The sequence below is a fragment of the Euprymna scolopes genome, chromosome 10, assembly GCF_053919585.1.
Source record: "Euprymna scolopes isolate OS-2025 chromosome 10, ASM5391958v1, whole genome shotgun sequence".
In the NCBI taxonomy this organism is placed as follows: domain Eukaryota; kingdom Metazoa; phylum Mollusca; class Cephalopoda; order Sepiida; family Sepiolidae; genus Euprymna; species Euprymna scolopes.
This window is the reverse complement of record NC_136491.1, coordinates 26,756,585-26,768,745: the sequence shown is the minus strand read 5'-3', so window position 1 is coordinate 26,768,745 and position 12,161 is coordinate 26,756,585. Positions and strand designations below refer to the sequence as shown.

The 12,161-nt window shown below is 34.4% G+C and overlaps 1 protein-coding gene across 1 annotated transcript in view; it reads left to right on the top strand.

Moving 5' to 3' along the window:
• Positions 1–12,161, top strand: part of LOC145285882 (transcriptional adapter 1-like) — an 82,604-nt gene that overhangs the window by 60,597 nt on the left and 9,846 nt on the right. Inside the window, exons 6-8 of the mRNA XM_080134343.1 lie at positions 1,463–1,541; positions 7,096–7,226; positions 10,489–10,637. Coding sequence (XP_079990469.1) covers positions 1,463–1,541; positions 7,096–7,226; positions 10,489–10,637 — 359 coding nt within the window. The remainder of the gene's footprint in view (positions 1–1,462; positions 1,542–7,095; positions 7,227–10,488; positions 10,638–12,161) is intronic.

The following is a 12,161-nucleotide window of genomic DNA, read 5'->3' as shown; positions in this document are numbered from 1 at the left end:
ATATAAGATTGAGTGTTTTTCTTGCTCTGACATTGATATTAAAAGCCTATTTTTTCTTTATAAAAATTAAAACAAACTTTTTAATATACTCTCATGAATATGCGAGCGACTACATGAAGGTTGACTAATTTGCATATTCTTTGGGAAAAAAATGTTAATTACTAATTCATTTTTTATGGCTTCGTATTCAGTGATTTGTTTTATTTAAACTACTAGACTGAATTTTATTTATGCAGGGTTTCTAGATTTTGCATAATTGAGTAGAATTTAAGATGAAAACTGTTAAGTGTTTAGACATTATATTGAACAAAGATGGCGTCAGTAAATCAAACCGGCAAAGAATCAATGTAGTTCCAATCTTGAGTGTTAAGTAATTCCTAGTAACAAAGATGGCTGCGAAGAATCAATGCAGTCATTTCGTGACAGAGGTGACGTCGAACTGATTGAATCCAAAATTCAACATTTTTTATAACTTTTGAAGTTTCTGATTGGTTGATTATTATAACTGTGGCTTTAAAAAGAATCGTCAAAATCATTGAAGTCATACCCCCCCCCACCATTATGAATCAAAACATTTTAACAAAAATGTTCTAGAATACGGAAATATTTTTATATCTATCTATCTATCTATCTATCTATATATATATATATATATATATATATATATATATATATAGATAGATAGTGACCTTGCTTGTGTGTGTATGGAAAGTCTCTACCAACCTCCTCTCTGAATATTTGGTCTACAGTTGAAATCTGATATACAGGGTAATTGGACCTATAGCACACTTTTGGTTTGGTTTTTAGCTGGCAAAAGTTGCTGCTAAGGGATCAAAATTGCAAACAAGAGTTGACCATGGCAGAGTAAGTCGAATACAACATTACTCCCGCTGTGACTTTTGCACATGTGCAAAATCAAACTTATCTAGTTCAAAGTTGATTAATTTTTAACCTTTCGTATCCATTTGTTGGTAGCTTAGATGGTAACGACACTAGAGAGATGAATAATGACCAAGATCGGAGCCTTACGTTGAGACGTTCTGGTTTCGATTCTAGAGGATGGTACCCTAGTCATGTTTTTCTATAAATTTTGAAATCATTACTATATATTGGATGATAATCAATAGAGAATTGGCTCTATAATAAGAAATCTGCATGAATTAAAATATATTTATACATATTTTATGATGGGGCAATGCCAGGTGACCTGCTAGTCAGTTATAAGTTAGGTTATGGACAATATTTTGATCAAGATTACTAACAATTGGTCAAACGATGTGGATGCTAGGATGTACACATAGTCACCAACAAACAAACTTGGTTGAAAACAACCTCCTTGACAAAAAAAGTAATTAATAAAATGTTTATTTTATCTTTATGATTAAGTTATAGTAACTGTTTTTGTAATTTATATTGAAATCTGAGATATTTTGATGATTAAAAGAAAATCGTTTCCTTTCAGCAAAAATTTGTACCAGCGAATCCACTGTCGTATGCACCATTGGTGAGTCTTCGCAGCTTGGAGGATGATATTAATGTCGGTAAGTCTTGGGATGTCGGGGTTATTTGATTAATTTTTTTATGTTTTCTTTTGGTGTAATCAAGTAAATAGTTGGTATAAATAAAAAATTTAAATATATATGGCTTAATCATGTTGAGACATCAGTTTTCCTGAAATCAAAGTTAAGTATCATTGAACCCGGCCAATATCAGATGAGTGACAATTCCGAAATATTAGGCGCTGTTTGTCATCTCCCCTGACCAGGATATACATGTAATTGGAGACCACATGTGAATTTGATATTCCCTAGAAATTTCCTCTTCAATGGAAGCTGGATGCCCATCTACAGCGAATACCGTACCAGATATTACTGAAAATAAATATATATTTGTTACAGAAACTACTCCATTAGGATAAGCATTGTTACGGAACAATGATAATAAAAAAAAAAAATGAAAAGAGAAGTCCCTGGGTTTCGATATATCACGTCAAACAAGAGGGAGAGCGTAAACTCTTTCAAACCTGTAAAAAAAAAAAAAAAATGGAAAATAAGGCAGACAAAAAAACACAGTGAAAGAAACGTGACATAAACACGGATTTTAAAATTTGTAAAATATGGGATGAAAAGAAAAAAAAAAAAAAAAAACAAATTGTGCAAATGGGAAATCTTATGTTGAGCAGAAAAACGTATCGATAAACGAAAAAAAGGCAAAAAAAAAAGAAAAAAAGAAAACATATCCATTCGTCGCACGGAAGAGATTGGAAGAGAGAAGAGTGTAGACTTGCAGTTCATTCATATTTATGTATGATTTTAACTGTTCATATCTTGTGGCATCTCCGTGTTCAATTTACATCATTTCTGTCATGTTCCTTCAGTGTTTAGTCCTCATCATTTCTTTCCCTTCTTTTCCGGTTTACCCACAGCGTTTGCGTCGATAAGTTTCGTTATTTTAATTTTTTGCCTCGGGCATATTTGTTAGCCTTGCTTCATCATGTTTATGTCCACAATTCTGGGGCACGCTGTCTTTTCATAATTTGCATTAACAAATTTTGCTTTTTAAATTTGCCGGTCAAATGTTGTTGGACGGAAGCAGTTTTTTGTCATTGCCATATCTAACCAAGACCACTTAAATGTTGACATCATTTTTGCAAGTCATGTTTTTTCTCTTTGTCATTTTGTTAATCTCTTTTCTTCGCTTCTTTCTTTTGTCTGCTGAATCTACATCAAGTTTGCTCACTTAGTTTTTTCGTGTTCCATGCCCACCAAAGTTAGGGCCTTCTCTTTTTTTTTTTTGTCACTTCTTGAAATAGGATTCCACTCTTCATCTGCTAGCGATGACTGCTTGCCAAAAAGTGCCAAAAAAATGTCTTTTGTTTTTTCTTCCTTTTCTCTTCCTCTTCTTTTGTATTCTGCTTCTCTTTCCTTTTCCTTTTTGTTCATCTTTTTGGCAGCAAGAAAACAAGCGCGAAAGAGTCAATTGAGTGTGGATCACTCGTGTTTGATTGGGCCACCATCTGTCCAAACGTTTTGGAGTTCTGGGGAGTGGGGTTAAAACCTACCTCACACGTTCTTGTCCAATCTTTTCCTCTACTGTCTCCTCCCCTCTCTTTAACCCATCTCTTTCTATTTGACATATCCATTCACCCTTTTCTCTCTATATAGATTTTCTCTCTCTGCATTTTCTTCATGGCAATTAAACAAAAACAAAAAAACAAGATATGTTTTCACTTGGCTTAAAAAATATTTAAACTTCTTTTTAAATACATAAGCCAATGTTGTGATTATATATATATATATAAAATTTCTTGAATATACAAAAAAAATTAATCTTTTGAAGTATATATTCCTTACGACATAGTTCAAATTGTTAGAAGTTAGCTCATCAGACAAACAAATATTAAAGACAATAACATGTTGATGGATAAAGCAAAGAAAAAGGATGCTTCAAGAAAGGACATGAATTTCAATTTTTCTTAATTTTCATGTAAAATATTTTCCATTGTCTAGAGATTTTTATCTTCGGCCCTCAAAATCAACAAAGATTAGACCAATGATCTGATCCCTGTTGATTTTGCGGTGGGATGTTAGTTCTGTGCAGTTCTAGGAGGTCCATCCTCCCAGGCTTTTGCCTTCTCTTTTTGAGAAGATGTTAGTTTATTGGTAATCACCTGATGCGCCCTTACCAGGGAATGCTGACGGGGCACTTTTTGCAAGTCAGGTTTGACTTTTCAATCTTACTTTCTGATCTTGGTGTCAGAGTTCTTGCAGTGATAGAGAATTAAAAACATGTTTTCTGAGTTCATGTAATGTAAAATATTTTCAGTATTTGCTTTTAAATATTTTAACAAAAATAAACGCATGCTGATTCGCCTCTGCACCGGTTTAGTAAACTATTTCCTCTTTTTAAGGAGCCTCTTTGTTTGTGTGAGAACTGTTAGAATTATTGCAACTTTAAAAAAAATTTTTTTTTTAACTAAAATTTGCCCCCAAACAAGGCATGGATTGCCGCTGAAACTAAGGGCTACAATAAATTAAAGACCAAATTTATAGGAAACATTCTAAGTGGGGAGTTGTGCAGAGAAATGTTTGTTTACATTTAAATTTCTGCATGTCATGGAGCACGGAGAGAATTCCAAATGTTAGCAATTCAAGGAAAGAAGCTATTTGAATAGAAATCCATTTGGAGATCTCAACAATGAATCGATCGGATTTAACTGATTGTCAGTTTGGTCGGATGTAGTTATGTTGAGAGGGGGAGGAGTACCAGACAAGGCCATCAAGTTCATTGGAACACATTCCATTGAAGTACTTGTAAAACAAGTACAAGGATGCAACATTGTAGTGATGGGTCAGAGACTGGAGCTTGATAGACAGTGGCTTATCAAACTTTTTTTTTTTTTTTTTTTTTTTTTTAACGAACCTGTCTGAAAGAGAAGAAACTAATAGATGGTGCATCTGTTCAGATGTAGCAATGCTTCATGCATGGGAAGATAGTGACCTTGTAAGAATATAGGAGAATGGCAAATGTTAGAAGTTTTACAGTACTGTAGAGCGAGCCCAATGTCCTTGCAGCAGCCTTGGCAGTATCTTCTTTGTATTTGTTCCTATTAATGCTAATTGTGAATGTTAGGCCAAGGATTGTGAATGTTGTACTTTTGGGTGGGGTGTTATTATCCATGGCAATTATTGGCTGAAAAGGTTTCTTGTATTTGTTAAAAAAGGAGTTTTGTCTTAGTAGCATTAAATGTTATCATTAATTTATGAAGTTGTTTCTGAAAATCAGGAACAATAAAGGTTCAAAGATCGACCCTTGGGATATACCTGCATTAATGTCATATTGTTTGAAAGACAACCTAGGAATTATCTTCAAATTTTATCCAGTAATACTATACAAATTATTTTTTTGTGAGAAGACCTTCAGGCCCGACCTTGTCAAAAGCTTTAGATATATCAAGTACAACAGCGTTAGCTCCACCTGCCTTATCCTGGATATGGTATAGTAATTCGGAAATGACTGTTAGGATATCCGCAGTAGAACAGACTTTCTTAAATCCATACTGTTGGTCAGAAAGAAGTTTAGCATTAATGACGTGGTAGATTATCATGAGATTATCATGAGATTGATTAAGAATGCAAAGATCTTGGTGAAGAGTGGGAGTTAGACTGATAGGGCGATAATTTTGAGAGTATTTTTCACTAGAATTCTTGAAGGTTAGTAACAATGAAGCAATTTTGAAAGGGAAGCAAGATTCGGCAAGGCATTTGTTATGAAATTTGAAGAGAACAGGGCCAACTCTGCAAAGCATTTTCTTATTTCTATAACTGGGATAACCAGGTTTTTTATGATATCCTAGACATGGGAAGGAGTGGTGATCAGGTCATTGAGTATGGCTTCAATCCACAATGGGAAATTTGGGAAGAAATAGTTTAAAGAGTTCATGGTGAACTGTTAAGCCTTATCAGTTGTGCAAATGACATCCTTGTGGTTGAATAGTCGCAGAATTATTGATTGTCCATTATTACCCTACACCATTATAGATTTTCCAGAAATCACGAGTTTCTTATTTCTGTAATTCAATGCATTTTCTGGTGATCTCCATATACCTTTACTTAGCTGTGGTTGTTACAATCTTAAAATGATTTCTTGATGCTAATATCAGGTTAACAAGAAAGTTATTTATTTAACTTCAAAATTCAGATGAACATATCTCAGTTCTAACAAAATGTTTTTGATCAAAATAAGCACCGTCAGAATCAAGACACTTTTGCCAACGCTAAACAAGTGTATGCCAGTAACGTAAAAATCTTGCGTTCTGGTGGCGATAAAATCATTCAAGGCGTCTTTTGATATCACTGAAGTTTTTGAAGTCGTCGAAATGCTTGAAAAAGTGGTAGTCGGTAGGTGAGAGGTCTGGAGAGTATGGCAGATAAAGCAAGGTTTCGTAGCCCAATTTGTTTAACTTCTGCAGGGTTGGTTTTGTAACATGTGGTCGGGCCTTGTCGTGAAGGAGAATTGAGCCTTTTCTGTTGATTAATGCTGGGTGTTGTTGTCGAAGTTTCTGATGCATTTGATCCATTTGTTAATAGTACTTCACCGTCATAATGGTTTTGCCTGCATTCAAAAAGCTAATGGATGAGAGTGGTTGCAGGCCACCAAGCAGTCAGCATGACCTTCTTTTGGTGCAACTCTGGCTTTGGGAAGTGTCGTGAAACTTTGTCAGTGTCTAACCTCTGAGCTGAGCATCGCTAGTTGTCATAAAGAACTCTCTTTTCGTTGCAAGTCACAACTCAATCAAGAAATAGGTTCTTGTGTAAAAGAAGGGAAGATGACCCTTCATAATAGCGTTTCTTTTGGTTGTTGTTTGATTTGTGAGGCACCTATGTATTAATTTTTTTTTTTTTGACTTTCCAATCTGTCTTAAGTGGTTGGAAATCATTGTATACATTACGTCTAATTCAGAAGCAAGTTCTTAAGCAGTTGTGCGTGGATTTGGCTTTAACTAAAGCTCTTAATTGATTGTTGTCAACATCCGATGGCCGACCACTATGCTCATCATCTTCGTCACCACCATTTTGCTGTGCGTTCAGCAGTGGTTCCTCGGCCAAACGCTTCGTTGATATTGCAAGCTGTTTCAGCAGCTTTTCAGCCTATCTTGAATTGAAATCAGGAAATTGTGCGAATTTGCTTTTTTTTCCATCTTGTATTCAAAGTTCTGAAAAGAAGGCACAATTGTGTTAAAACGATTTACATTTAAACGATTAGATAAAATGAAAAACGCTGTTTAAAATGAGATATAAAGTAAAGGTATTATAACAAAAACTTATTTTAAAATACATAATTTGAAATCAAAATTAAAAATTCTGCAAGAACTTTCTAGTCAACCTAATAATTTCTGTCTATTTGTAGTTGACTTGTTTATCCATGAATCTGTTATGTGATTTTATAAGGATTAGCAAATATGTCAGTTTTGTATTTTCTGCTCTGCAGATATGTGCTTTATAGTGGAGATATTTATTTTGTAAACTTTCACAATGGCACACGGTGTCAATAATTGTGATAATGTTGAATATCCTGAATTGTTTTCTCTTTCAGGTTTTGCATCGAGAGAGGCCACTTTACCTGATATTTCCATGGTTCATGGTCGGATGTACGTATGTGCCTGGGAGAATGGTTTGGATGATGTTGCTGAAAATGCAGTCAAATACGTCATGACTGCAGTCGAGGTAATGTACATTGCTTTTTTAGTTTTTCATTCTTTCACCGAACTACAGGATTAAAGATAGCCCCCATTTATACACATACCTCCCCAGTAGTGGTAAAGTTAAGCAAAGACAGATCTTTTAGAACTTCGACTAAACACAATCATCGCATCTACGTGTCATTTCAGAGTTCCTCCCATGATACAACTACCTGAAAACTTTACTTCTAGTTCTACTCCTAACTTTGAACGGAATTTTCCATTCACTTAAGTATAAACTTCTGTGGAAAATTTCCAATTCTAATTTTATTTTTATTCACCTGCATCTAAATATTGTTTTGCTAGATTAAAAAAATAATAATTGGAATGTGGTTATTTTGTGATCCTTAAAAGTTCAAGATTGACTTTGAAGTCTTGAAACTACTGAAAAGAATTTACATTCTGATCTGGATTTTTAATGCACGTACAGAATTTCATTTTCAATAAAGCATGCCTTTAAGGATATAAAACGTTAGCCAACATCAGGAAAAAAGATTCTTCAATGCAGGAAACCTACTGGAACCGTTTTGAAACAAAAAAAAAAAACATAACCTGGAGTTTCTAAAGAAAGCAGGCCTCTATAATCAATACATACAAAATAAAATATATATGAAATAAAATTGCTGGTTCTGGTATTGAATGACCCCAAAAAGGTGATTGACATGCCATAAAACCTTTTACTCCTAATTTAATAAATATGTATGGATCTTTCAGATATCATGCCCTGTGTTCAGTTTTCAAGTGTGGTTATTTTGTGATCCTTAAAAATGCTGAATTAATTTTGAAGCCTTGAAACTGTTGAAAAGAAAGTAAATTCTGACCTAAATTAAAGTTATGGGGCAAAAGTCAAATTGTATTGTTCATTTCTACTCCTAAACCGATGGACATGAATTTTTAAATGAATCTCTGTTGTATCAAAGAGCTAGCATTTCTTGGTCGAGTTCATCATCCCTCAATTCTCTGAATGATATGAGGTGCCTTAAATAAGTTTCCAGACTTTTTTTTGTATGCCCACTTATATTGATAGTACACACATGAAACTCTAGTCCCCTTCGAAGTAATCTCTGTCGGCTGCAATGCACTTTCACCATTCCAACAACTTCTGGAAGGTCCATGGAATCCTCTTGTGTGAGTATGTCAATGACCCTGATCACAGCCTCTTTCATCTTCTCGATTGACTCATAACAACAGCCTCTAAGGTTTTCCTTGAGCTTAACGAATAACTAAGTCAGAGGGAGCAAAATCTGGACTATAGGGAGGCTGAGGAACTGCCTTGATGCCCATCTTAGTACAATAGTCTGTGACAAGGATGGGGTTGTGGACTGATACATTCACGCAAATCTTCCGCATTTTGAATTCCTTGCGAATAATTGTGTGTATAGTTCCCACACTGACATCAAACTGTGCACTTATTGTCTCTATAGATACACGACGGTCCTTATCCATGAAATTCTTTATTTGGCCAATCAACTCTGGTGCTCTGACTTACTCCTCCCACACTTCTCATCATCCCTCACAGATTCTCTGCCTTCCTTGAATGTCATGTCATTCAAAAACTGATGCTCTATTCATACAAGATGGTCCAAAAGCAGTCTGAAGCATTCCATACGTTTCTATGGCATTTTTTTCTCTGTTTTAAACAGAATTTTATTACATATCGTTTTTCTAAAGTGTTATGTCCAGATTGCATTTTTTAAAATTCACCAGCTGTGACAATCCAGGCTTTAGTAGGGTGTATTCCAATTCCTACTGTAGCTGTTCATTATAACCTGAAATCATAAAAATTGGTCCTCTCATAAGATGTGTAGCAATAACATTCTGAATTTTCAAAAGTCTATGGCAATTTTAAATGCCTGTACAAAAGAAGTCTGGAAACTTATGTTAAGGTACCTCATATTTTTTATTAGCATGTTTTTGTTTGGTTTAGGAGCACAAATAAGCTATAATACGTATCTTTATCTAGCCTGAAATTATTTTCTCAGAGACGGTTTGAAAAAAAAAAAAAGAAAAAAAACTTAAAAAATTATTTTCAAATTTTTTATGCTTGTCATATAGTAAATACGTTAGCCATTTTAGCGGTATGCAGGAGTATTCTCTAATCCCCAGTTTGTAGTCTATGGAAAACAGAGCTTTGAAAAATTGTCATGGAACATACTCAGTTTATTTGCTAAAGAGAAAGATCTTGCTCCTTTCTTTTCATTTTAGACTTCCTTCTCTTACACAACTTCCTGTACACATACCTATAGCTCTAGTTGTACTCTTAACTTTGAATTAAATTTTCCATTCTCCTTATTTTAAACATGTGGAAAATTTCTGATTCTAACATAATTTTTATTCAGCTGTATCTAAATATTGCTATAGTAGGATCTTAAATTATGTTTCCTCGTAATTTTTTTAACTTCAAATTCCAACTACCTACATTGTAAAAATTAGTGTTGGGATGATTAATCTGGATGGGAAAAATTGGAACTGTTGATGAAATCGGTATCATAATCAGAAAAATTTATCTATTTTCCAGTGCTAAAATAATTCTTTGAATTTTTATTTATTTATTTTTTTTATTTGATTTTGTTTAAAGCAAAATCTTCTGCTGGTAGTAATGATTATATGACAAATATTTATTGATTTTAAACCAAAATCTACAGATCATCCTTCACAAATCTAGTTTTACATCTAACAAAATATCCGCACATTTAACATTTATTTTTAGGATAATTGGGAGAAAATAGCTACTGTACAGTTAAATATTTAGAGATTTATAAAGAATTGATAATTGTATCGGAATTGGGAATTTAGTACAGAATTGGTAATTTTATCGGAATCTGGAAAAATATTGGAATCGTCTCATCACTAGTAAAAACCAATAGGATATCCATCTTTTATATGTAGGAAGGGTTAAATCTTGTTAGTCATACCTAAGTCACCTTTCATATTTGTCTAATTAAACTCACACCCTAAAAACATGATTATTCCTTAGTAATACGTAATGGTATCTTCCAATTGATATTTGCTTCTCCTTTTCTCAAATTTTTTTTTCTTTTTTAGTAACAGGAAAAAAAAAAAAAATACTAGATCAATTAGAATTTTCTGCAAAAATAAATTTTTCATACTACGTGACAAAATCATTTGAGATTAATGAAATCTGTAATGGACAATACCATGTTTTATATGAGGTATTATTTTGATTACATTTTATGAACAGTAAAAAAGGAAAGTTATTTTTTTATTTTATTTTATTTTATTTTCAGAGTCAACTCAAAAACATTATTGTAAAAGTTTTGGGACGTAAATGTGGTTACCGGGTACGAGAAAAGCGTTTCAAGTATTCCATTGGCTGTGAGGTTCCCAATCCATACTTACAACGTTCTTATCTCAAGGTTAATTATCTTTGTGAAAGGTAAGTTGTTTTAATATTTGGTCATGTTGAGAGCAAGTGATTGTCGGATGTAGAAAGAAAGGCAGAAATCTTGAGATGGAAAATCACTAAAGTTGGACGATACAAAAATATTTGTATTATTTATCGGACTACTGTTCTCATCTTGAGTGTGATTTTCACGTTTCGGTCGATATAACCTCTGACCTTCTTCAGATGTATCCTGTCGAACTCGGGGATGTTTCTGTCAAATTTGGGAATTTGGATGGAATTTTGAGCGGAACCCTTTATTTACTTCACAGGGGGTAGCATGCTCTTGTTCCGTCAGCCATGACTGGGTAGAGGTCCTAAGTAATTCGCAAATGTATTTTTCGGTCGCCCACACTGAGGATTGAACCTTCAATCCTCAGGAGAATATCACTTTTTACAATTGATTTTTCCCAGTACTCTAAGCACTGCGCCATGGGTCCATGCGAACAATTCTAGTACGAATTTTAGGAGCCTTAAATCTACTTTTTATTTCTAGTTGTAAATATCACCAATTATTACTATATATTAATGTATATTTATACTTGTCTATATTATCTATTGTTTATAATTACTGATTCCCATATCGTATTAAATTCTATGCTAGGTAAATTCCGTCCAAATTCCCGAGTTTCACAACCAAATTCATTACGTGAAAAAAAGAATTTTAACCAGCAAGTGAGAGTTGAGGACATGCATTGCATGGAAAGAAATGATATAAGAATGATAAATGATATGTTAAAATATGTGGATGATGGTTTTTTTTTTTTTTAACATGGGGATCCCCACTTATCAAGGTCCGAAGGCCACTCAGGGATAAGGGTTATTGCGTGTACAGTAATCAGTGAGATAGTATTGTAGTAATCATTAGTATTGGGGGTTTTGATAGTGTCTTACTTAAGGGGGCGGTTTGTCAGGAGTTTGTTTATGTTGGACTTGAAGACGTCCAAGTTGTAGTTAAGTGGGAAACAGGCAAGCGGCAGAGAGTTCCACTGGCGTGCAATTCTAAGAAAGAAGCTTTGCTCATGGAATCTACGTTTGGATTTAGGCACAGATAAAGAGTGGGGAAAATTATTGACAGTAGTTTCAGCCAGACGGGTGTTTCTCGTGAAAGATTGGCGAGGGGGGACGAGAGATTGGAGCTCAGACGAGCACCTGCCATGGAAATAACGATAAAACAAAGACATGCTCACAACGTCTCCTGTGGGAGAGAGGTTGCAGGGAAGAGAAAAGGGCATCCCCCACTAAACCACAAAGTCTACTTTGTACTCTGTCAAGGCAGGATATGCTGTTTTTAGCAGCTCCTGCCCAGATGTAGCAGCAGTACTCCATCCTTGGACGTACTTGGCTTTTATACAGATAGAGAATTGCATCAGTAGTGAGATATCTTCTGGAGTGGTAGAAGGATCCCACCATTTCTCCAGCGTCCATGGCAACAGATTTGATGTACGTGTTCCATTTCAGATCAGGAGTAAAGGTCAAGCCCAGAAGCTTGTCTTGTTCCTATTGTCGAACACGTCC